Source organism: Mandrillus leucophaeus, unplaced genomic scaffold, assembly GCF_000951045.1.
Source record: "Mandrillus leucophaeus isolate KB7577 unplaced genomic scaffold, Mleu.le_1.0 Scaffold842, whole genome shotgun sequence".
Lineage (NCBI taxonomy): Eukaryota > Metazoa > Chordata > Mammalia > Primates > Cercopithecidae > Mandrillus > Mandrillus leucophaeus.
The window spans coordinates 671,631-698,699 of NW_012109164.1; the positions used below are offsets into that span (position 1 = coordinate 671,631).

The window sequence follows — 27,069 nt, forward strand, 5'->3', positions numbered from 1 at the left end:
ATCTGCACATTCCATTAGCGTAAAGCACCTGGTCGGCCATATGAAGAAGTCTGGATTTTGTCCTAAATGTGAAATTTATTTTAAATGGAGGATTTGAAGCAAAGGAGTAATATAGCCTGACATATTTTTAAAAATCACCCAGGCAGCTGTGCAGGGTACAAACTCTGAGAGGACAAGAAGAGATGTGGAAGGGAGAAGGCAGCTAAGAGTCTATCCCAGGATGGCAAAGATGTTGGAGCCGGCCTCAGATGGTAATGGTGGAAGTGTTAGAAATGGCTGGATTCCACATTTATTTTGAAGGGCCAGACCATGGAATTTGCTTATGGATGTTCCATAAATAAGAGAAACAGAGGGCTCAGTGATGATTCCTGGGCTTTTGACTTGAGCAACTAGAAGTACAAAGTCTCCATTAACTGATATGGGGAAGTCTGAGGAAGGAGATGCTGTGTGTGCCAGGATGGGGTGTGTGTGTGTGTAATTCTTCTTTTGACATGTTGAATTGGAGATGCTAATCCACTCCAACTGAAAAATAAGGAGGGAAGTGGACATTCAACACATGATGTTGCAACCTCCACCTCCTGTATTCAAGCAATTCTCATACCTCAGACTTCTGAGCAGCTGGGATTACAGATGCCTGCCACCATGCCTAGCTAAGTTTTGTTTTTCTAGTAGAGATGGGGTTTCACCATGTTGGCCAGGCTGGGGTCGAACTCCTGACCTCAGGTGCTCTGCCTACCTCAGCCTCCCAAAGTACTGGGATTACAGAGGTAAGCTACCGCGCCTGGCCTGAGAAATATAATTAAAGTACAGGGAAAATTAAAAGGGAGAAGAAAGTTCACAGATATCACAGCAAACGATAAATACAAAAGCCTGCCTTGTTTCCTAGAGCCCCTGTGTCTTAGGTGCCCTGAATTTTACCTCCCAGTGGACCACTCTTGTCCCTTCATAATGGCGCTCCAAGCAGCACCGCTGCACACCAATTCCGAAGCTTCCCTGCTTCTTGAGTTTAGGAAAAGTTATGCTTCTACTTCCTCTTTATTTGCTTATCACTGGAGTAGCAACTGAACCACGCAATTGGGATAAGTAACCTGATGCCATTTTGGGGAGCAATCTTTCATTTCTTCCTTACGTATACAACTGACCCTCACAGAGAAACTGTCTAGAGCAATAGGTCCAGAGTAGAGCTTTAGCTTTGCTTTTCACTTTGCAGCTGTGCTCTGTTGGGCCACCAAGGAAAACTCACTTTCGGCTAATGCTTATATGGGGCTATGGAAGTTGTCTAACATCCCTGGGGACAGAGTGTTTGCCCTGAAAAGGAACATTCCCTTGGCACAGAGCATCGTGTTGGCTGGATTTTAATATAAATATGACAAGAATACTTTTGGCCAAGTAACTGGTGGTTGGGTCATTTTGTGGTTTGCAAACCCATAAAGAGGAAAAGGCCTCTCACGTGGTTGGGAGAGGTGGGAATGGATCAAGCACTAAGGTTAGGTCTGGTGAAGTTAGGGAATAAGGCCAGTGTTTACGAAGAGTGATTCCTTCATGAGCCCCTGAAAGATGCTATTGAACCCTAACAACATTCTGGGAATACAGAGGAAGGCCCCACTGCCTCTACCTTGAGAGCATATCACAGAGAAAGATTTATATTTGGACTAAATTGATGAGAGCTGAGTAGGAGTTTGATAGAAGAGAACAGGGAACTGTCTGAATGTACAATGGCAGAAGTGGCAGGAAAGGCTGAGGAGAATTGTCCTCTGGGAGTGGGTTAGAGATATGGGCCTGGGCACCACATTCTGGAGCTTGCAATGGGGTATGTAAAAGCTTAGATGGGATGGTCTTTTCCTGTCCTGTGACTTCGTAGTGGGCTCACCTCACTCACTGTTGCAAACAAGCTGCCCCCATTTGAGAGAGAGCTGGCGTGGGGTCTCTAAGCCTCCAGCAACCACTTGGGAGCCAGCCTTGAAGCCCTGGCAGCTAACTCTTCCCATGGAGACCCCATAGTCCATTCTGTCTTGGGAAGACAACACAAGCTTGCGGAAGGTAACATTCCCCCTCCAGACTCCAGAGGCTCCAAGGAGACTCGCTATCTTCAAGAAAAGAAATATTCACTGAGCTGCGGATGGAGGTGAACATGGTTTGGGACTAACATGCGGCTGGATGGTTTCACCTCCATGGCCACACAATGGTACTGGGAGATGAATGGGGTAGGGCGATCAAGATTTAGTTCAACATCAACTTCCGGTGGGGCGGTGATTGGTAGTTGACTCATTTTGGCCCAATTTGATATTCACAGTCACCAGTTGGGGTAGGTGTGACTGTTGCTCCCATTTCACAGATGAGGACAGGATAGTTTGCTAGAGGTCACAGGACTAGTTGGGGAAGGGAAAGGGTGTCAGGTAGGATTTTAACCTTAGAACCTCACGTTTTCTTAGGATCTTTCAGGGAGACCTTGGGGAAATTCCTTTCTGTCTTGCGGGGGGGTCTCCATTCCTTATTTGTAAATTAAGGAGTTCTTCCAGTTTGTGATTCTCTGCACTTTAACGTTTAAACGTATCACTTGGATAGGTTTTTAAAAATAAGGATTCTGGGAACCCCAATATGTTTAAGTAGAGTAGGTCTGGGGTGAGGCCCAGGAATCTGCAGCTTTTAACTAACCCCGGCATCAACAAAACTGGCTGAGAAGCTCAGGCAAAGTTTATGATGAGTGAAAATCTTATTGTGAGCTGTCCAAAACACATAACGCTGAGCTCCATCTGCAGAGATCCTGTTTTGATATGCTTGGTTGGACTGTGTCTTGGTAATTTGCATTTCTCAGAAGTGAGGCCAGTCAGCTGGTCAACCACCCCGCCTGTCGCTCTGTGACCGTCCCCGATCGTCCGCGGTGCTTCTTTACTTGCATCTTGTGGGAATGACATCTGCGCAGGCAGCCCCTTTTTAAGCACTGCCACGGGCACGTGAGCCTAGCCCTTAAAATCCCAGCCCAGCCCTGGATTTGCAGATACTCAGGGCAGGGCAAGGCGCCTTTCCGCGTTTGGTGTAGTCACGCATGCTGCCATAAGATGGCACCAGAGAACGCGCCTACCGGGATAGGGCAGGGCAAGGAGGCGGGAAAGAAAAAAAAGCGACGAGTGAAGATTGACATCCCTTAAGTTCAATCTTTGGTTCTCTGACTCCCAAGCTTCCCATTCTCTTAGGAGGCTGCATTTGTGGCGCTAAAAGAAGGGATGGGCGTGGGAGATGCCGGGACATGTGCTCGCTGAAGATACACCTGTTAGTCCAAGGTAACTCCCGCTCGTAGTGGCTCAACCATCTTTGTTAATTCCCCTTCCTCTCAGTTAACTAGGGCTGCTTCACCTGTCTCTAGGCAAACCTACTCCCCATCGCGCTGGGTGTTTTGGAGTTTTTAAAAGCGTCACAGGGTAAAGTCAGCTTTGTGCTTTTCCTTTTCTCAGCAGGTAAGAATTTCTGGCGCTGACAGCGGGGAGCTGCAGGGCGGGAGCGGGGTGAAGAGAGAATAGGGTGAGAGATAACAGGTGTGAAGCGTCTGTCAGTGCCAGGCATCGTGCTTTGGCACCTTCCATTAGTTTGTCCCAATCATCTTTCTATTTAATTCATTTTCTGTTCACAGATTAGGAAACCTCAACTAAGTGGCCCAAGGACAGTTCTTGGATAATTTTAGCTTCTGTCAGACGCCAAAGCCTAAGGTCTTTTATTTTGCAGAGGCTGCTTTGGCAGGATTTCAATGCGCGCAGGTCCTGCCAATCACTGCTCCTCACTCACTGGTCCATCCCGCTGTCCATGCATTCATTCAACCATTCATTTCTTAGGGGCTCCTCTGCAAGGCGTGGGGCTAGTTGCTACTAAAAATACAAAAGAAAAGGGACGCTGATGTCAAGTAGAAGAGATTTTTTGAAAAGGTTTACACAGAATTGAGGTGCTCAGCATGGTTTCGAGCTTTCCCCCCAACATGCTACTGATTCCTATTATGTTCCACATAATATGATGGATTCTGAAGATACAGAGATGGGTGAAATCTATCCTTGCCTTTCAGGAGCTCGTTGTCATAGGCAAGAGTAATCTCTGAGGTTTAATTTTACATACCTACTTTTTAACAAATTGAGCATCAACTATGTATATTCTACTGTAATTAATATATTAAGTAATTAAATATTACACACAATTTCTTATTTTTTAGTTGAAGATTAATCTAAATGGTGCTTCAAGTATGTCCTTTGTTCACCCTAGTGGACCATCGTAGGAGCTTCGTGGATTGCTTCCTCAGACTGCAACCCTACCCCCTTGGTATGTGCTTGGCTCTATTCCTTCTTTCTGTAGCTTTCTGTCAAATGCCAGGCTTTTAGGGAGACTGGTCCTGACCCCTTCCTGTTTTCTCTCCTTTTTACTTGCTCCTATCTGAGGCCTCTTTTCTTGTTTCTTTGTTGTTCTTTCTCCTTCCATCATCCTCTGTGGTCATATTATGTGTTGTTTTTCATACACCACATCTGAGTTTATAGGAAATATGTTTACTGCTTTTTAATAATTTTTGGTTTAGTTTCTGCCTCCCTGCTCCAGAATGTAAGCTTCAAGAGGGGCAGTGAGGAGTTCTTAACACCCATCCCTGACCGAGAAATGGTCCAGGATGGAGCGAGACAGCTTTGCCCGGTACATCCTGAAATCCCCTGAGGTGGGGGTGGGAGTGGAGGGAAGATCAGGGAATGTCCATTCATTTTATGAAGCTGAGGTTGGGTTAAGTCCTATTATATACTGTGATGTTGGTTGTTAATCTCAACCTGAAACCCTCATCACTAGTCATTCACTTTTTACTAGCTTTGTGACCTTGAGTGAAGGTTCAAGTTTACCTTGTTCCTTTGCACCTCAGTTTCCTTATGTATAAAGCAGAAAAAATGAAATTTGGTCATCCTAAAATGTGAGGTCATAGGGAATCAGTCCCTTGAGGGTAAAAGACAAACATTTGTGGATTTATAAGGCGGCAGAAATGATATTCTTCTGAGGGTCAAAGAAAGATATTTGTGGATTTGAGAGTCTTCAGGTATTATATCAGTAGCATATTTACATGCAGAAAATACTGGATAAACAATTTTAACTAATCAAATAGGCACAGAGATCTCAGATAGGAGCAGATAATAAGGTGAGGAAACAGTGGTGAGCAAAAACAATCTGATGAATTTTATGTAGAGGGTTAACTCTAAATGGACAATGATAGGCTCTCTGGGAATGTGTAATAAAAGTTTTAAAGAAGGATTCTTTAAATAGTTGTGACACACTGTAAGGGAAATTCTATGACACCTGGAACTAAAACACCCAGGGATTGGGTTCAGGGGGATGAGGGGTAGAGGAATAAAAGCATTTTGTATCACTTAACACACTCATCTTAATGGGAGGAGGGAGCAAAACAGGGAAATGATTCTACGGAAGATGTCAACTTATTGAGGTGAAGGAGGAAACGGCTAATAACTGTTACTTTATTTTATATAATAGTAAAGAAATTTGTGTTCAATTATGAGCACTAGAAACAAACACTAGTGAGTGAATAAAAAGATAGTAAGGGATTATGATGGATAAGTCAGTTAATAAGAGAACTTGATGGATAAGCAAAGTAATAAGGGTCCACAGTGGAGGCAATTTCCCTTTTTGAAAAACATTATCTTTGGAATATACACAGGATATAATTTTCAAAAGAAACAAAGTGTATATAGGGGAAACAATTTTCACTCATTCTCGAGACACTCAGTCCTTTTCCATAGATAATCTATGGCTATACAAGCATAATAATTCTTTTTCAATATATTTTCTCAGCAACTAAGAAGTTCAGTGTTTGTAATAATAATAAGAAGAGTGCTCATCTGGCCTGAAATATAAAGTTTTACCTTAGATATTTGTCTCATAAATAGTTTTTAAGAAGTCAGGTAATATGCTTACAAGGGGATTACCAAGGCCCTATACAACATGAGTTTGGGGGCACAGGGAGATCAAGATTTAGAACAAAGTTAGGTGAAATCTAGGGCCAAAGGATAGCAGAAGGGTGTGTGTGTGTGTGTGTGTGTGTGTGTGTGTTGGGTGGGGCAGATGGGAACCTTTGGAGAATGGCTGTAGGCTGCTAGTGAGGTGCTATGATCTCTAGGCCTTGGTAGGTCCTTGTGAAGAGACACGGTTCTGAAAGTTTGGCACCCTTATAGGGTTTTTAATGTTTTTGATATCCACAGGAGTGACCCTGGACATCATTACTAAAACTTAAAAATTTCACCCCTGGGCACACAGGTTACCCTTCTTGTGGTGGCATGGCAAAGCTCGATTTGCAAGAGTTTCTTTTGGACTGTCCCCAGTGTATCCCTTTAAAAATAGGAGCTCCTTCAGGGTGAGGAATGAAGAATAAAATATCCCCTTGTAACCTATTTTCTTGTCTTCATTCCAAGGACTCTAGAAAGGCACAGCAGGTTGGTTTTGAAATCTGGGTAATTTTAGTGCTGTCCATTCTCCCAAGTGGATGCCTCTAGTAAAGGTAAAAGGAAATACTGTTTTCTGTGTCAAGGGAAGATTTATATGCAAATTCCAAGACTCAGATGTTATTTCAGAGGAGTTGGTGTCCCTAGTAAAGTAGAACTGGCCAGGTTCATCTGCCAACAAGGTCAATGGTATGAGGCAAATATGAGGAAACTGGCAGATCAGGAGGGGTGGAATCTTGAATTCTAGGTGGAGAGAGGATCAATGTGTTGAGCAAACACATGGCTGCCTTCTTATTTCCTATATGAAATCATGGAAAAGACTTTAGAACAAACAATAAATAAGTTATAGCAGGAAAACAAAGAGCAGTCTTTTGGCCGGAAATAGAAACTGTTAAAAAGAAAAACAAAACAACAGAAATAAAAAACACCTTTAAGTTTGAAAGCGACAGAAGTTAAAAAGTGGAAAGTTGCCTGGAATGTGCTTTTATTGCAGCCTCTCTAATAAACCCGTCCCCACTCTATCTTCGTGTCCTTGCTTATCCTAAGCAGCATGGTGGCAGCCGTGGCATTCATCAAGCTAAAGTGGTCGTTTTTGGCACTTGGGCTTGAGATGGCAGTGAAGTGGCATCGCTTGTCTGGGGAAATGCCAGAGGTTTGTTATCTCACACTATGGAAATTGAAGATGTGGACACAAAAGGAGTGGGTTTAAGAGCGAAAGTTTAATAGGCAAAAGAAAGAAGAGAGAGTTTCCTTGTGCATTGGAAGGGTGTCTGAGCAGGTTTCCGGGTATGGGGCGAGTTGTGGTTGGTTTTATAGATCAGCTTGAGGAGGCAGTGTCTGATTTACATAGGGCTGAGAGGATTGGTTGGAGCAGGTGTGCCGTTGATGCGATACATGAAGAGGCTGGCCATCCCACACTAATCTTTAGTATGCAGATGGGGCCTCTACCTGGCCTGTGCCATGTCGCCTGCACACGTGAAGACAAAGAAAAGGGAATAGGAGGCCAGGTGCCATAGCTCATGCCTGTAATCCTAGCACTTTCAGAGGTCAAGGACGGTGAATCATGAGAGGTCAGGAGTTCAAGACCAGCCTGACCAACATGGTGAAACCCTGCCTCTACTAAAAAAACAAAACAAACAAACAAACAACAAAATTAGCCGTGCGTGGTGGTGGGCACCTGTAATCTCAGCTACTCAGGAGGCTGAGGCAGAGAATTGCTTGAACCCGGGAGGCGGAGGTGGCAGTGAGCTGAGAACGCGCCACGGCACTCCAGCCTGGGCGACAGAGCGAGATTCCGTCTGAAAAAAAAAACCCAAAAAATCAAAACCAAAACAAAACAAACAAAACAACAACAACAACAAAAATGGAAGAGGAAGCCTCCATGTTGAGTATGCCTGGCTTCCAGGTACCCCTTTTCTATTTATAGGTGCCGGCATTTAACTATGCAAGCTTTTAGCTTGCTTATCTGTGCTTGTGGCTTGATTTTTCAGGCTCATTTTTGTTAGAAAAGAAAGTATATGGGGGCTGCTTTTTCATTAAAAGAAAACCCTTACCGAGGGCTCCCTTACCTACACTAACTGCTTAATAATTTCTTTTAACTCCTGTATCAGCAGTGCTTGCTCCTGATAGGTGATGATCATGAGGGGGAACAGGAGCCTCTAGGCTTAGAGACAAGGGGCCAGCGCTCTCCTGATGGAGTGTTTCCCTCCCCAGCACCCCCTGCTGGTCAATTTGACAAACAGATGAACAGAAGTTCTCAAATACACAATAAACAGCCCCAATATCACCAGAAATATCAAGTTGGGATGGCATTTTTTCAAATTGTCGTTATATTTAGTCTGCATCATTTGTTGCTTTCTGAGGGAAGTTTTTTGAGTTCTCCCACTAAGACTGTGGATTTGCATTTTTCTTTTTGTATGTCTGTCAGCTTTTGCCATATATATTTTGTAGTTGCGTTGTGTTGTGAGGCAGATTCATGATCTATGTTGTGGGAGAATTCTGTATTTAGCAGATGTTCATCTTACGTTCTATTTTGCCTAGTATTGATGGTATTACTTTGCTTTTCAATTTCACATTTATTTAGTGTATCTTTTTCCTTTGCATGAACCCTAGTGTGTTATTTCAGATATGCTTACTTATGTACTGACAGTGACCCCCAAATTCATATGTTGAAGACCCAACTCCCAATGCCCTTGGAGGTGGGCCTTTGAGAAGTAATTGGGTTTAGATTAAGTCATGAGGGTGGAGCCCCCATGATGGAATTAAGTCCTTCTAAGAAAAGGGAGAGAGTCTGAGTTCTCCTCTGTCTCCACTATGGGAGGGCACAGAGAGCTAACAGCCATCAACAACCTGAGAGAAGTGGACTGAGAAGAAAACCTCACTAGAGCCTTGTCATATAGCTTCCCAGTTTCCAGAAGAGTGAGAAATCAATTTCTGTTATATAAGTCACTCTATGAAATTTTGTTATGACAGCCAGAGCTGATTAATGCATGTTCTTGGACGTTGTTTTTAACTCAGTATGAAAAACATATATTTTAATAAGAAAATTACCCCATTCATTTTTAGTGTGTTTATTAATACTTTTGAACTTATTTGTGCCATATTTAAGAACTCCTCTTCCTCTTTCCCACACTTGTTTTTTTAATACAAGTGCATGATAAGGTTTAGGAATCACTATCTTAACAGGACCATGAAGGGCTAGATAAGGGAAGCTGGCTTGCATTCAGGGAAGAGGCAGAGGAGGGAAGTTGCCAGCTGGGCTGTGCTAAGATGACCTGAGCCCCAGACCCCGGATGTACAGCCTCTTCTGGACACAGGACATGCCAGAGGCAATATTTTGAAATAGGCAAATTTTATTTCCTTTGTGTCTCTCGTCATCTGTATTAGCTTTTGCCTCTTAAGTGCCAAAATATAGCTGTTTATATATTTCCCCAAGTTCTTGAGTTTATTTTTTGTGTGAGAATTTTCCACCCTTTGAAATCCCAAATGACATGTTTCCTCTCTTTCTCAGACCATGCTTTCATTTCAGTCAATGTAACATTTCAGCCAGGTCTTAGGAGTTTAGAAATCTGATTGGATTGATTCATACTAAGCTGTAACAGATCTACCACAGCCTTCCAAGATGAATTGGAGTTTTTAAAAAACTCCATGACCTACACAATTCTTTAGGTGCTGGAATTGCACACTTTCAAATCGCATCAAGTATAAACATTCAATTGTGTGGAGGTTTATTTTTTAAGGAGAGATGAGGATAGGTGTTGGTTAATACTGCTAGACTTTATTACAAAAGACAATTCTGTCAAGATTTCTTTTGTTTTTTAAATCTAGACAATCAGAAAGAGTGAAAATGCCAATTTTTTTTTTCTTTTTCCTATAGCTGCAGTGTTCACAGCAATCCAAGTTCCCATAATAGGGTGGGAGAGCAAAGCCAAATGAGGCCATGGCTTTTTTGTGAAGTGTATTTCTTTTTTTTTTTTAGATCAGGGATTCAGAAATTTTAATATAAGTGTTCAATTAGAAAGTTATTATGATAGTGCATGGCACGTGTCCTTTCCATCATCTGGATTCTTCCGCTTTTTTTGTCTGGCTCACTCTTACTCACTCTCCAGTCTTCATCTTAGTGGTCACTTCTCTCCAGAATGCCCGTGACCCCTTAAGATAGCAGTGCTGCAAATACCAAAAGCTGAACTTATAACCAGACTCACAGGCAACACCTTGTCCTGTGCCATGCTTCACTAATGATGAGGAAATGAGAAAGGGTAGGAGAAAGGAGGCAAAACAAATGTCATTTCCATCGCAGAGGCCTCAAGGCCAGCCCACTTGATTCTCTGGAGATCCTATTCTGCATAACAATGATGAAAGGTAGCCTGGGAAAGCCATTTGTCTGAGGCTTCACCTTTGATACATTACTAGTTACTAAACTAAGACACAGATTCCATTCTTTAGTGTGGCCATTGCCTCATAAATCCATACATAGCAGGGCTATTCATTTCCAATAAAGTATCCATATAGATTAGGTATATTCTATTGACAATTTTATTAAAGTTCTTCATTTATCTTCCAGATAGTAGATTCTATCAACCAAGTTACATAAAGAGTTCTGATTCCCAGAGGTAAGAACTGAGCCTGGCTTTCTGGTGACATGTTTACTGGTAACCCCGTCCTTCCCTACAACGCTTAAGCATATTTAAAGACTATACCCTCCCCTGCCTCCAGCCTGGATTGTGAGCTCCTCAAGAGCATGGCTGCGTCTTTTAACATCAAGTCTCCATGTGCGAAAGAGTTCCTGCCGTATCACAAATGCCCAATCGACATTTGTAAGTGAAGAAAGCTATTCTGTGGTGTCTGCTTTAATATTAAGAGATGGCTTGCCCAAGATTGCTAAGCAGCTTCATTGTCTAAAATGGAACTAGATTCTGTGGGTAGCAGGTCCATTGGTGCCACTCACAGGAGGCCTCAAAGAAACCCGCCAACCCCACTGATCTGCGGGAGTCTTTATTGTCTTCCAGTACAGAGACGTAAAATGGTATATTCTTCTGACACAGATACTTCTGGTGTCGCACCAGCAGCTGTGCCATGTTGCCTTTCTTTCGGTATTTTTTCATGCAGTAGCTCATTACTACTTCACAAGAAGGGTCCATGGTTATCCATGAGATTGGGGTCCCCTCTGGGCCGAGCACACAGGCTGCTGGCAGGACTTCTATGCAGCGCTTGATGTAACGCAGGCTCCTCTCATTCTTCCCTCGCTTCCAATTGTCATTTACCAGCCCGGAATAAGAGCTATCCAGCTGGGCATAATTAAAGTTGGGAGTTTTCCTGTAGAAAACGTAAAGAAAGACAACAACTTTCATCCCCACTCTTGTAATTTCTGGGTATCATTCCATTCTAGAGATCCCAGGCCGTCTTCTTGTTTAAAGACCCACCAGTGCAAAGTTGCATATTTTGACCATTGGTAACCTTTATTCATCCCAAGCAATGCATTCATACTCTCTTCACTCCAAAACTGATTTATGTGAGTTACAAAAATGTACAAGGAATGGCAATTATAAATGATCAGCACATGATTTTTGTACCTCTCAAATTCATCATCTGGTTGGCCTATCTCTGCCCAGCTTCCAAGCTTGCTTTTATTGGAGGCATGGAGTTTCAGGAAATTTTCTGTAATGAAGAGGCCTGCTCTTGAATGCTCTACCTTCACTGAATTTGAAAATGCAGCCGCTCTTATCTCCTCACCCAAACTTTCTTGAAGACCTGGGAAGAAAGGCAAGAAAGCAATATTGTCAGACGTGGAGTTCTCTACTTACACTGCTCCCACCTACCTGATTAATACCTCAGTGCTTAGTAGTTCTCAGACTTGAGTTTACACCACAATCAGATGGAGTCCTTGTCACACCACAGATTACTCTACCTCTCCTATCCCCCAGTTTCTGTGAGTTTACACATCTAATGAGCTCTCAGGTGATGCTAATGCTATTCATTGAAGACACAATTTGAGAGGCACTGCTGGTTGCCCATTTCTTCAGACTTGTTACCTTGGATTTGGAGTCTCTGTTTCCAGTTTATGATCTCACAATTTTTCAAAACTTCTTGTGATTTTTGAGGGTCTTTGGAGAATATACGATATACATTTGTGTATGAGTCCATGTCGTCTGTCATCTCCTGTATAGGGTGGTGAGAGGTCAGATCATTCCCTTGAACTTTTTCTTCACCTCTCGCTGATTGTAATTATCAGAAAAATGAAAATTGAAAGGAAATTTTTAACACTGGCCCATGATGGCTGCAGTTGGGCACACGGACAATAAAACCCAGGCCTATAAGCTACTGCTGACCTCTTAACTGTGTAACTGGAGTTTGTTAAATATTTAACACTGACAGGTACTGGTTATAAACCTGCTTATCAGATGCATAACAAAAACAGGATGAAAGCAGTCACCCTCCACCAGGCCTTAAGATACCTCACCTTTCTTCCTACCCACTCAACTGCACAGTTACCTTATTTTATATATAGCATCACTGAGAACCCAGCAGAATCAAAGGAATGCAACAATTCCTTCTCTCCCTGCCTCACTTACCCCGTTTGCCATGCGTACCCCCCTGCTATATATACTGTGCCCCATGTAACCTCCTGTGGGACATATTCTGGGTTGAACTCAGTCTGTGTTGCTAGGATTAAGTCCTTAAACTTGAATCAGAATAAATTTAACTGGGAATTCTCTAAGTTTTAGGGCCTACTGTATTACCAGACACCTAGAACCTATAGTGTCCTAGAATCTACAGTGTCCAGGGCTTGAGCAAGATACTTTAGTGAATATAAACATTAAGGAGACATTGCCTTTTCCCAAGGCTACAGGATATCAACCTATTCGAAGAGTGACATTGCCTTTACAGCCAGAAGCCCACAAAATAGAATGAAGTAACTGAATTTTTGGTAGCACTCTGCATAATTTATGTGGTGTTAGACTCAAGGGTTTGAAAGAAAGAGACTCATGATCCCATTCTGGCAAGCCACAAACTTCATGGGACGATGAGTATCTGTTTCTCAGGGGAAATATAAACAATAAGCGTGAGAGTTTTAGCAGTGAATATATTAATATTATGTTGAAAATTATATTGTTAAGAGTAAAATGGAGGATAGTGTAAGTAATTTTAAAGAAACCTTCAAGAATTTGAGGGTGCTTTTATAAATGCAAGTTCCTGAATATGCCCAAGACCAACACCTCAGTGACTTTAAAAGAGCAGATGTTTTAAAAGACCCGATTTTAAAAGAATGACTGAAAATAGCCAAGTAGATAGTCAAGAAATTATAAAAAGAATATCAAACTAGAAAATAGCAAATGGAACAATTTGTAAAAATGAAAGCCATAATTAATGAATTGTAGAACAAGACAGAGTGCAAAGGATATATAAAGCCAAAACTTCATTTTTAATTGGCAAAAATAGAAAGAGGAGAGAGAGAGATAAACTTCTGGTAAGGGTTTTGAAGGAAATACATGAGAAAGAGAAAAAAGAAAAAAAAAAAGGCATGGCGTATGAGCTCTGAGAATGGAAATAGAAAAGAAAAGAAGACTTATAATAGCAGATTATATACTACTCCAAGGCAACATATTTACTGATAAAGAAATGGATGTTATCCCTCAAGAATAAACTATCAAAATTGACTTTCACAAAATAGAAAACTTCAACAAACTAATAGAAAATATCAGAAATTGAATTAAACTACCATTTGAAAAGTGAACAATAATGATGGCCTCTATCTCCATTCATGTTGCTACAAAGGACAATATTTTATTCTTTTCTATTGTTGTGTAATATTCCATAGGAATATACATACCAAGTTTTTTTTTTTTTTTTTAATCCAGTCTACCTCTGATGGGCACCTGGGTTGATTCCACGTCTTTGCTATTGTGAACAGTGCAGCAATGAACATACTAGTGCGTGTGTCATTTTGGTAGAATGATTCATTTTCTTTTGGGTATTTATCTAGTAATGGCATTGCTGGGTCGAATGGCAACTCTGTTTTAAGTTCTCTAAGACATTTCCAGACTACTTTCCACAGTGTGATAATCCTAAGCAAATTAATGATGTAACGGAAAATCAAATATCACAAGTTCTCACTCATAACTGGGAGCTAAGCATTGACCATACATGGACACAAATGTTGGAACAATAGACATTGTGGACTCTACAGGGTGGAGGGAAAGGGGCTGGCTTAGAAAACTACCTATTGGGTACTATGCTCACCACCAGGGTGATGGGATTTGTCTGTACTCCAAGACTCAGCATCATGCAATATTCACATGTAACAAATCTGCATATGTACCCACTTTATCTAAAAGGAAAGTTGAAATTAAAAAATAAAAAGTAGCCAAAATCAGATTATTTTACATTTAAATTCTACATAAGCCAAAACCAAACACATAATTTTAATAGTAGACGTTGGTAACAGATGAAAAGATCCTAATTCCAAGTCTGGTAAAGAAACAACAAAAAGAGAGTTACTGACCATATTGGCTTTTGAATACAGATGCAAAAATTCTGAATAAAATATTCAGTAGCATATGAAAAGAATGTGAACATGAACAGTTTGTTTTAGAAAGGCCAGAATGACTCTGATCAGAAAAGATCTCTTAGTGTAATAAATTAAAGGAGAAAAAAATTACATGAGTATACAAATTGCCACAAAAAGACAAAAATGAAATAACATAAAATTTGCCCTTCATTCTAAATATAATTTCTATGAAAGTAGGAACAACAGTAAAGTGCTCTAGTGAAGACAGAATTAAATGCAATTCCAAATGTAAGTGGTTATAGCTATTTCATTAAAATCAGGAATGAGACAAGGATAGAACTATTATTATGGTTAGTTGGTATTGTTTCTTAGGTTGTGCATTATTCAATAAGGCAAGAAACTAAAAACCCATACAAATATTGACAAAGAAGCAGCAAATTACTTTGTTTGTAGATTACAGTATTACACATTTAGAAAATCCAAGAAACTTCAACAAAAACAAAAACAAATAACACAAACAAACAGGATTTTAAAGAATAGTGTGACATATTTGGAAATCAAGAGTATAAATAGAAAGAAATCACAAAATAATAATCCTCAGAAATAGAAAAGGAAAAATAATTTAAGAATCTTAAAAAAATTTATAAAATATGAGGGTAAACTTAATGGGAAATCACGTAGTTTACCACAGGAAAACATTAATATTTCACCAGATGGCATAGAACACAAAGTGAAAAACATGAGAGAAAGACCATATTTATTGATAAAAATATTTAGTATCACAAAAATATTAATCCTTCCACAATTGTCTAAAAAAGCTCCTCCAATACAAGTCACAATTGCAATAGTTAGTTGGGGTAGTTGGGGAACTGAGAATTTAGTTTTTGTTCATATAGCTCTTAAGTTTATAAGAAATAGGAAAGTAAGAAAATGATTAGTGAAGTGTGATTTGCTTTATTAGATACTAAAACTTGCCACAAAACAGAGAAATAGCATGAGAAAAGACTAGAAACAAATACAAAAATAGCTACAAAATATATAAAAGTGTTATATGACAAAATAGACATTTATGTTTCAGTAGTGGAATGATTTATTTACTAAGTAGTACTGACATAATTAGCCAGCCATAAGGGAGATAAATATAAAAGAATGTTAATTCATGCTATTCAAAAATATATTCCAAATAGAATGAAGTTTGAAACGTCAAAAGTAAAAATTAATTCACTGTAAGACAAAATACAAAAAACTTGTATGATCTTGGATTAGGAAAAATCTTCCTAATTATTAACGAAAAAAAAAAGAAAAAAACAAAGCCTCAGAAATCATAGTGAAAAACATAATGTATTTGATTACATGAAATTAAAAATTTCTTCATGTGGAAATCTCTATCAATAAAATAGAAACTAATTCTAAATTGGGCAACAAATTTGTAGCATACACCTTGTGTTAGTATCCCCAGTATCCAAAACACATAGAGAATTTTAAGAATGACACATAAACCCCTGCGTAAAAATGATCAAACAATATAAACAATTTAGAAGTAAACCCCAAATGACTGACAAACATATGAAAATATATGTTGAATATCACTAGTCAGGGAAATGCAAATTAAATCTACAATAAGATGCCACTTTTCACCCACCAGTTTGGCATAAACTAAAAGATGGATAACATTCAGTGCTGGTGAGAATGTGGGAAACAATTCTTCCACAAATTGCTGATGGAAATAAAGCTGTGGAATCCTTTGGGAAGGTAATCTGGCAGTGCCTACTTAGGATAAGATAAGCTCTGACTTGAAGGTATCCCTTTTGGAAATCAATTGTACGGAGAAAAGTTTCCAGGATGTCAAGACATGTATACCAGGATGTTTATTGAAGCATTGTTTGTAGTGGCAAAGAAGTATGAACAATTTGAACCCAACAGGAGGAGAATGACTGAATAGCATTGCATAGACTCTATGGAATGCCACAGTTATTAAAACGAATACATTAGTGCTGTATTGATTCACTCAAAGCAATGTCCATATGTCAAGGGCAAATTAAAAAGTATGACAGAAGAGATCATAAGTGAATATCCGTTTGTGTGTTAATATGGGCAAGGACACTGATTACCCCAAGGGGTAGAAATGGAGGAGAGGAGGGGAAAGGAGGTGAGGTGTTATTAAATTCTTAAAATCATGCTGGATTTTTCCACTTGTATAATCAGCATATATTATCTTTGTGATTAAAACCCAACAAAGAAAAAGTTAAGTTTTTTCTACAAAAATTCTCCTGCATCTCACCCTAAAAAGTTCTTACTCAAAATCGCATTGACTTTCAATACTGAAAGAAACGTGTTATAATATGGAATCAGACTAGATGAATGTATTTCCAAGTAAATTGCAGCATACTTCATTCTTTCCATTTTTTTGGTCACATATGTGTGGCATGGAACTTCTATATTTTAATATTTTTGTTTATTGACTCACTTTTTTTTTTTTTTTTTTTTGAGACGGAGTCTTGCTCTGTCACCCAGGCTGGAGTACAGTGGCACAATCTCGGCTCACTGCAACCTCTGCCTCCTGGGTTCACGCCATTCTCCTGCCTCAGCCTCCCGAGTAGCTGAGACTATAGGTGCTCGCCACTATGCCCGGCTAATTTTTTGTATTCTTTAGTAGAGACGGGGTTTCACTGTGTTAGCCAGGATGGTCTCGATCTCCTGACCTCGTGATACACCCTCCTCGGCCTCCCAAAGTGCTGGGATTACAGGCATGAGCAACCACGCCCAGCCTATTGAATCACTTTATAAAAACTAGCCTTGTTCAAAGCAATGCATATATGAAGTTACGGTTTAATGGTACAGTTACGTTGCTACAATACACATAGCAACTACAAAGTTACTGAAGTAAAGATATTTGACTTCATACAGTTATTTAGCATATCACGCTTTGAAGAAATTGGACGATGGATTAAATAAACTGAGCATTAATCTTCGATCCCACATTGTCAGGAAGCCAGGAGATCAAAAGAACTCCCTGGGGAAGGTGTTAGGCTCAGCTTATTATTATTTGGGGGCTCAGCGTCTATAACCACATGAAGCTGGGCTGGCCATGAGGCTTCAGTTCACTAACCAGATGTGCATGAAACAGACACAAAAAGGGAAAGTCTTTAGGGCAAAAAAATAGACCTAGGTTTGTATTACTATTTCAGCTTAATCGTGTATTCCTTGTGTGTCCTCAGCCAATAATGGCTAATTATGGCAAATACTATTTAGAATTATGTGCTATGTACTAAGGGTTTGACATATGGGTTCTCATTTATCCTGAGACTACCTTGAGTAATCCTCTGAAGAAAGTCCTCTTATTTTTCCCATTTTAACAGATGATAAAACTCAGAGAAGGGCCTATGGTTATATAGCTAGTAAAAGTGGCAGAGTCCACTGAACTTGAATTCAGATTGGGCAATGCTTTAACATCTGGTATCCAGCAGCTACATGACTCAATATTTCTCAGTGTGGTTTCCTTATCTCTAAATTGAAGATATTAATGCTCACTTCATAAAATTGTTCTGAGGATGACAGTCACTAATGAGTGAAGTGCTTCCACATAGTTGACACACAGTAATTTTGTGTCCCTTCCCTGGTTCCTGAGAAGTAACTTTTTTTTTAAGACAGGGTCTCACTCTGTTGCCCAGGCTGGAGTACAGTGGTGTGATCTTGGCTCACTGCAGCCTCGACCTTCTGGGGCTCAAGCCATCCTCCCACCGCAGTCTCCTGAGTGTCTGAGTATAGGCATGCGCCACTACACCCTGCTAATTTTGTTTATTTTTTGTAGAGATGAGGTCTCACTATGTTGCACAGGCTGGCCTCAAACTCCTGGCCTCAAGCAATCCTTCTGCCTTGACCTCCCAAAGTGCTGGGATCACAGGTATAAGACACCATGCCTGGCCCTGAGAGGTAATTTTACCGGTAGACTTCTGCTCTGGTTTTTGTTTTTAAGTCACTGTTCTGATATCTCAGACACCCAACTTTCCCTGTAAAGTGGCCTCCATTCAGCCCCTGCAGGTAACCCCTGCCACCTCAAAGGGCCCTTAATCTGTGAGCGTCAGCCTTGTCCTTTTGCTCCCCTTCCCCCTCGAACCCTTTCTCAAATGTTTTATGCTTTAGAGGAAGAATAGGAATATGTGGCACTCATGTAAGGTGCCAAGTACTGAAGAAGTGTTTTAAAATACTCACTTTTCCTTTCACCCTATAAAAGCAGCCCTGGTGTCTGAACTGGTCAGTTCCTCAGGCCCTTTGGACCTGCCTGGATCCACCAGTCCCTGTCTGTGTGCCTACCTGTTTTTGAGGCCGGGTAATAACCATCTGATAGTCGGGCCAGGAGTCCACCAACACCTCCATGTTGAAGGGGTTCCCGTGATTGATGTGATACACAGAGCCGTACACCTGACAGAGGGATGAAAGGGAATAAGAGAGGTTGAGATTCCCAGAGATGGGGATCTGGATGTGAAGAGGAAGAGAAAAATGGAGGTCAAGAGACAGTACTGGGACCAAGACAGTGAAGGTGACATGAGCAGCATCTCCAGGACCATGTTGATGGATGTGAAGTCACCAGCAAGCAGGCAGAACTCACAGGTAGGTGTCCTTGTGATGCCAAAGAGCTACTGTGCACTAGCTGGGCACTTGGCAATGCTCTTAGCACTTATAATGTATGAATTTATTTAGTGTCCACAACAACTTTAAGAGGTAGGTGCTAATATTTTTCCAATTTTATTGATGAAAAGACCAAAGGTAAAGGCACAGAAAGGTAAAGAAACATGCACAAAGCAATCCGACACTCCCATTGTTCCCTCACCTTCAGGGACTCAGGGATGCTCCCGGCCAAGGATTTGTATAGGGCCAGCAGCTTCTGGGAGTTATTCAGTAGGATCATATTGTGGGATGCTTCAGACCTTGAGCCCTTCAAGAAGAAACTCTGAAAAGAAGTGAAGGGAAAATGGTAAGAGACCAAATGTGTAAAATGTACTTTATACATTTCCGTTGAAGTAGCACTCATGATGCAGATACTGTTAGTGTCGTCTTCATTTGGAATACACCAAAGCTCAGACAGACTAAGTAAATTTCTCAAATTCTTACAGAGATAAATGCCAGAGTCAGATTTTGAAACCATATATGAATGACTCCAAAACCCATGCCCTTCCTCCCTGCTGGAATGAAGAATCCCATTTTTACCTAAAATATTGGGTTTACTCTCAGCTTCTCTTGATTAACTTAGCCAATGATTTTTTCCCACCTAGGTGCACAAGAAAAATGAAACAAAGGGGGTAGAACACAAACATCCCTGTGAATTTTCAAACGCCAAATTTTATAACTCCTACAATGTTACTGCTTACTACCAGTTCTTTCTGACCCAGTGAGATGTAAGAGGCCTTTAACTGGATCCAAGCCAGTTAATTCCAAGACCACATCCATTCCTAGACCCAGTCCATTTTCTGTTGTGACTCCAAACCCAGTTTGGATCAGAAATTTGCTCAAAGCAACACAGAGCGCTCAAAACACAAATGTGTGAAGCTCCAAAATGCGAGAGGGAGCTTACTTATGATCCTCAGCCACTCTGAGAGATCAATGGACACAGTGGATCATGCCGGTACCTTTCGTGTTTACTCAGTGCTCCTGGAGATACTGGAAGCTCCACTTCAGATCCTGCTTCTGACACCGTCTGATAAGAGAAAAACTTCAGCTGAATTAAATTTAAAGGCATTTAATTGAGCAATGAACAATTTGTGAATCAGGCAGCTTTCAGAATCACAGCAGATTCACAGAGGCTCTGGGGGTTGCCTCGAAGTAAAAACCAATTTATAGACCAAAAAAAAAAGGTGTAGTGACATACAGGAACCGGAAGTGGTGTACAGAAACACTGAGATTGGTTACAACTGGTCGTTTGCCTTATTTGAACACAGTTTGAACAGTCAGCAGTCTGTGAGTGGTTGAAGTATGGCTGCTGGGATTGGGTAACACTCAAGTATTGTTAGAGGTGCACACTACTAGATTAGGTTTTCAATCTTGTCTGATTATTAAGGTAGGTTACAGTTCACCCACAAGGACTCAAATGAAGAAGTACAGAGTCCTTCTCAGGCCATATTTAGTTTGCTTTAACACTTTGTAGCAAAATTCACTGGAAGGATTGTCCAGACATGCTATCTCCAAACCCCCTCCCAATCTTATCTAATTGAGATTTTGCTGGTACCATTCTACTGAAACACTTTTTAAAGCCATCAGTGATCTCTATGTTATTAAATCCAATGGTCAATTATTGCTTCTCATCTTAAAAGATCATCCTTTAATGGACTTTCTTCAGTTGGTTTCCAAGACAACACTGTCTTGGTTTCCTTTATCTTCACTGGTTACTTCTTCTCAGTCTCCTCAGTGGACCCTTCTTTTCTACCCAGTTTCTTAATTTTGGATCACTTCATGGAGTCCAATCATTGGTCCTCATTTGTATCCACACATACTCCCTTGTTATCCCATCTGGTCCCATGGCTTTAAAATCAATCTACCTGCCAATGACTAACACATTTATATTATTACTCAAACTCCTTTACAAACTCAAAACATATATATCTATTGGCCTCTTCGACATCTCTTGAATTCCATCCAATAGCCATCTCAAACGCATTGTGTCTCTGATCAGACTCCTTATCCACCCTCTCCACCCAGGCACCTTCACTGGTAGTCTTTCTCAACTTAGGGGATGGCAACTCCATCTTTTCACATGTTCAAATAAAAACACTTGAAGTTATTCTTAAGTATATTTTCCCCTTTCACTTTACATCCAATACATTATGACATCCTCCTAATTCTGGTTGGGAGAAAATTATTCATGACCTCTCCCATTTCTGCATGTTTTAGGAGCAGAGACATTGACAGCCTTTGCTGCTAAGTTTTCAAGGATGTTTGTAAAGAGGACAGCTTGGTAGCTAGAGATATTGCTTTCTTCTGAAGTGGAGGGCAGGTTTGCTTACTGTTCAGTATGAGAAAGATAATGTCTGTGTCTGGAGCAAATTTCAGACAGCTTTGCTTGCAGCACATTGTAAAACATCTAGGCTCCCTAAATTCAGGGTTCCTTGGCTGCCGCACACATCTGTTGCATTTGCAACATTAATCTGCTTTTCTGTATTTCCTCTGTATGACTTGTGGAGCCAGGAGGACGGACACAAACACAAAAATCTTTCTCCCTGTTTAGTGAGTCATAAATTAGTGTCTTTGACCCAGGAAGTTTGTGTCACCTGCCAGCATTTACAAAACAATGCCCCAAGTAGGGCAAACTTTTAGATGCTTCACAGTTCTTGGCAGTGTATTCTGGATGCAGAATGTCTTTAGTCTTTTATCAGTGGAGAACCAGAATGCTCCTTTTAAAACAAAAGCCAGATTTCCTCATCCCTTTGTGCAACTCCTGCAGTAACTCCCAATCGCATTCAGAAGAAGAGATATAAATCCCTATAACAGCCCTCTAAGTTCTCCACGACTTAGACTCTAGTCACCTCCCTGACATCCCCCCAGTCACATCCGTGACCTTACTCTCTTTGGCCACTCTGCTTCAGGCACTTGGCTGTCATTTTTCTTTTGCCTGCATTCTGTTTTCTCAAAAGACCTGGAGAAACCTCTATTACCTTCTTTAAGTCTTCACTTAAAGCCACCTGCTCAATGAGGCCTCCTTTGACCATCCTATTAAAAATTACAACTGCTCCCCTAGTCTCTCTGCAATGCTCCTGTACCCCATTGTCATTCTCTGCCTGTTTTCATTTTTTGTTGACAGGGTCTCACTCTGTCACCCAGGCTAGAGTGCAGTGGCTGAATCATGACTCACTGCAGCCTTGACCTTTCAGGCTCAAACAATCCTCCCACCTCAGTCTCCTGAGTATCTGGGACTACAGGCATGAATCACTGTGCCCAGCTAATTGTTTTATTTTTATTTTATTGGGATGGGGGGATCTTTGCCTCCCATACTGGTCTCATAATCCTGTTTATAGTTTTATAACCTTCTGTGCCAAATTCTGATGCCTTAAAATATCGAGCAGTGAGAAATATAAAACCCAGACAAAAATGTATGTTGACAATTCTGAAGACATTTCTATTTTTATTTTACAATAATTTTAATGATAGCTTGCTAAAGATTTCCTTAAGTAACATGAACATGAAAAAGACTTTGAACTTATTAACTTAATCTATGAGCACTCTTTTATTTATAAGCCAATTTTGTAGTGACAACATGTAACGTAATACATGTGCCTACACATAAACACATCTAGATGCATATACACACAAAGACCCAATAGCGTTTACCTGGGAACTAAAGCTATAGCAATACAAACTTACCAGTCTGCAAACATGTCCACATGGCTGAACTTGGTTAACCTTGATAGGTAATCCACTGAAGGCTGTGAATCAAAATTTTAGGTAAAGCCGTTTCTGTGGCAGTTTAATCTTTAAAGGCCAAACTTCTCCAGACTCCAAAGAACACGGGTCAAACAGCACCACAGGAGAACACCACATACTAACCTGGTCCAACAGCAGCACAAAAGCCTGGATACATGGAATTTCAATCCGCTTTCCCATTCAATAGCAACTCCAAATTCAAACTATACTGGTGCCAAACAGTCTTACAAAAGAGTTATCAGTTTATCAAATTCTAATTTCCCATGACTATGCAAACAGACACATGCAAACAGTCACTAAAACACTATGCAACTGCTTCAGGATCAAACAGCCCCAAAAGTGTGCAAACTGAAAGAGTTGGGGTGCTTCATCTCTCCATTGGTTAAACTCAATAAACCTGTAAGTGAAAATTCCTTCAGAATTTCTCAAACGGAGAGGAGCTGATCCCATTGTCTGGTACCCACAAAAGACACTCACTTGCCTGGATACACATACAATGAAAAGCCCCCAAGGGTGTCCATACTGGAACAATCAGGATACTTCCCTCTCTTCATCAGTTGGGCTTGTTCAACCTGCAAGTGGAAATTCCTTTAAAAATTTCTCAAATTGAGAGGAGCACATCCTTCTGTCTGAGCCCACAAAAGACAGTCACCTCTCTGGATGTCAAATTTCAAAGGCAGTTTTTCCAAGGCAATCAGGAACATGGAGAGAGAGGGAACTCATCTCCAGCCAATATTGGGTAAGTAGCTGCTTAGGAGAGCTTTGAGACTCCTGGTCCATGGCAGGCGAGCCAAAGTGTTCCTGACTGGAGAACCAAAATCTTACTGAAACACCAGGGGTGTGGTCTAGGTCCTGCAGCTCACTGCACAGAAAACCAATCAATATCACCGCCAAGGAAGAAGACTGAATTGGATGCTGTAGCAGAGGCGATGGGAGCTCAGTCTCAAATCAATCTCCCTGAGCAACTAAAATTAGGAGTTTACATAGCACGGAAGAAATGTAACAATGTGTAGCAAAACAGGAACTCAAGAGACCTAAGGAAGCAATCATAATTTATGAGAAGCCTGGTGTCCCATTGTCTGAATGGGATCATCTGATGAGTTTCAATTCTTTGATGCTTTTTGAGGGAGGTAGGTGTCCTTTACTAAGGAAGAAATTCATATAAAACAAATGAAAGTTTCAAGCTTTAAGACCAGAGAGGTGAATTTCTATGTTTATGCAAAAAACTGTCTACGGGACTACAAGGGAGGTTTCAATCCAGTGCCAGTGCTAGCTCCAGTCTGCCGCAAATCTGCCTATTCTTCTGGCAAACTCTGTGTCAGGACCTTGGCCAGGAGAATAGCTTCCTCTCCCATCTGTGGGCTCCTCTCCCATCTGTAGGGCTGCTGAGCTTGGCAGTTTCTTAGACCACTTCAGTTCTGAGCAAACTTTCAGACCAGCTCTGGAGTCTCTCTAGAACTCAGCCCGTGCTTATAAGGTGCAGTGGGATAAGGCTGGAACTAGATGCCTTCCTCTCAGAAACACAAGCTATCTGACAGAGTGGTTACTCTTTAGGACTCCAGCAGGGGATTCTCCAAGTCCACTTCTCTGATGTGTCTAGTCTGTGGATCAAAACGGAAAGGTTTAGCCTTATGTGTCATGGCCTCAGACTCTCTGGGCCTGGCTCAGTTCTGGTATCAGTCCCACCATACTCAGTATTAGTCATAAGTGACTTCCCGAAACACTCATGGCAGCTTGGATTCTGGGACAGACATGGGCTCTCTGAATGGAAGCAATGAATTCTGGTTTCACAGGTGCTGAGGTTATGCTACTCCGCTTTGGGCTTTTCAGGCTGTGTGAGAGACCTGTGATTCTAGGCATCTCCAGCTGGCTACCCCTGAATGTTCTTCCGTCATTTGGGAGTCTGCAGGTACATCATGAGGTCATGGGGAGTAGACACCTAGGAGAGCCATTTGCGCATGGCCCCACTTTCAGAGAGGGTCCCAAATTTGAGATTTCAGCGTTATCACCCAATGGTACAGAAACGCAAGACAGAATGGAGGAAACACTTTCACCATAAATTACACACTGCCAAGAGTCCACTCTGAATTAATTAATGTTTTTTAATTCTTGTTATGTTTTTGTGAGTAGAACAATAGTATTGCATGGCATTTTTGTCATCATAAGCATTCATTTATAAAATATACACATTTTAAAACTATTATCAGTGTTTTGGTCTATCTTTGTTGGTATACTTTGTACTACAAAATGGCAATGAACCGGCCATCTTTGAACCCCTGTAACACCCTGAAACTCTTGTTCATGGCAGAGAATGGGGACTGCATGGCTATGGGTCTATGGGAGGCTGGTGGAGCCTCACCCTCTGAGTACTCTAACAATGGGTCAAGGGTCACTGGGATGCTTCATTCATATCCATGTTCTAACCTTTAGCAATGTGCAACTAGGATGCAGCAGCCATCTTAGGAAGACATCTGATAGCTGTTGGCACCTATCCATAAAATCTTAAAACCTTCTAGGGTTTTTGTGGAGACTTGCCTTTATGGGCAAAAATACTGACAGCACAATTTAAATGGATCCCAGAAAAGGATGAGGGTCTCTGGAGTTTGAGATAAACAACATTCTGCCTCTGTAGAGAAAACCTTGACACCAAGGTGGAATCTTGAAGCTTTTACAGAGGAAGAAAGGGGATGTTTAGGTACTTCCTGGAGACAGCAAGTCATGCCAAACTGTTCTGGGTTGGTGATGAGGTTTCAATGCCTCCAGAGAAATCAGAAAGTGGTATATGGTTTTAGTTAGATCAGGGAATTGGGAAGGTGTAGGATCCACAGGACACACTTTCTTGGTTTGGGCATCCTAGAACATTTGAAAGCTCTCTGATATGTTCTAGTTCTCTTAGAGTCTGAAGAAGAGAAAAACAGAAACTTTGGCTATACTATGAATCAATAGGGGACTCTCATTATTGCTCCTAAATATTTTCCTTCTGATTTTTTAATCTCCTGTTCCCGATTTTTTCTACCCCAAATTCAGCTTTCATTATTTTCTTAGTCCCTGCTAATGCATTCTCTAAATCCGTGTCCTAAAACTGTGGTTAAGAAAGACACCCTATGCCTTCTTTCTTTATCCTTTGTGACCAAAAAGCTGATCTGGGCACCTGTCTAACTTCCTGAAAGAGAGGAAAATCAGATGGGAGGTATATTAGAGATTGTCTAGTCTCAAGAAACTAAGTCCTGGAAAGTGGACACATGATTGCATGTACAAAACTGAGAACCCAGACGTTCTGTATCCTAAGCCATCGTTCTTTGTTTTGTAAGATTCTGGTTTCTGCTTTGTGGTGAATTTTGCATATTGTGCCTCCAGATATTTCATCGTGATTTCTTCCTCTTGAGACTTCAGTTAAATTAGTTTACAGAAATATTTGATCTGGAAACTGTTCTCTCCCTCTGGCCTGGTACTGGTTTGAATATCTCGAACAACAAGTTCTATTATGTTAAGGAAAAGTTTGATTGATTCATCATGAAATGTTTTTTTTCCCCTTTCTAGCCCAACATATTATTTCTCTAATTATACTTATCATCAGAAAATGTGGAAGTTCAGTAACCATCAGAAATCTGAAATACAAGTCATACTTCATGGAGAATGACACCAACAGTATTTTTCCTGTATTGCATTTATCTTTTTTTTTTTTTTGTAAAACTCCTTAATTGAGGTACGATTGACATACAAAAAGCTGTATGTGTTTAATGTATAAACCTTGATGCATATAGAGGAACACATACTCATGAAAGTATGACCACAACCTATGTCATAAACATACTCATCACCTCCAAAAGGTTTGTCTTCTCTATTTTTCATCTTTATTGTGCGTATGTATGCTTGCGTTTGATAAGACCATTTAACATGAGATCTGCCATCTTTCTTTCCAAATTGGCAGGAGACCTGTCTCTGATGCTGCTGAGGCACTTTAAAAATCACTATATAGAAAAAGTGGATGCTGTAAAACTGGACATCAGCAAAACGTCAGAATGGGACTTTCTAGCACTTATCCTCATACAGAAACATCAATTTAACCTACTAGCTGTGCAATTTAACTACTATCCTGTGAAATGCCTTCACAGGAGCTAAGTAAACCAGGTGAAATGGTACAGAATCTTTGTGTAGCAGAGAAATAAGAAAAGATGAATTGAA

At 40.7% G+C, this 27,069-nt stretch overlaps 1 protein-coding gene across 1 annotated transcript; it reads right to left on the bottom strand.

The window, feature by feature from the left end:
* Window positions 1-10,485: 10,485 nt before the first annotated feature.
* On the bottom strand, window positions 10,486-19,381 carry LOC105530751 (glycine N-acyltransferase-like protein 1). The gene is made up of 5 exons (XM_011968422.1): window positions 19,304-19,381; window positions 18,787-18,894; window positions 11,996-12,122; window positions 11,537-11,714; window positions 10,486-11,279 (listed from the first exon to the last, which is right to left on the bottom strand). The coding sequence occupies exons 1-5, from the start codon at window positions 19,379-19,381 to the stop codon at window positions 10,862-10,864; spliced, it is 909 nt and encodes a 302-aa protein (XP_011823812.1). The 3' UTR covers window positions 10,486-10,861.
* Window positions 19,382-27,069: the final 7,688 nt, after the last annotated feature.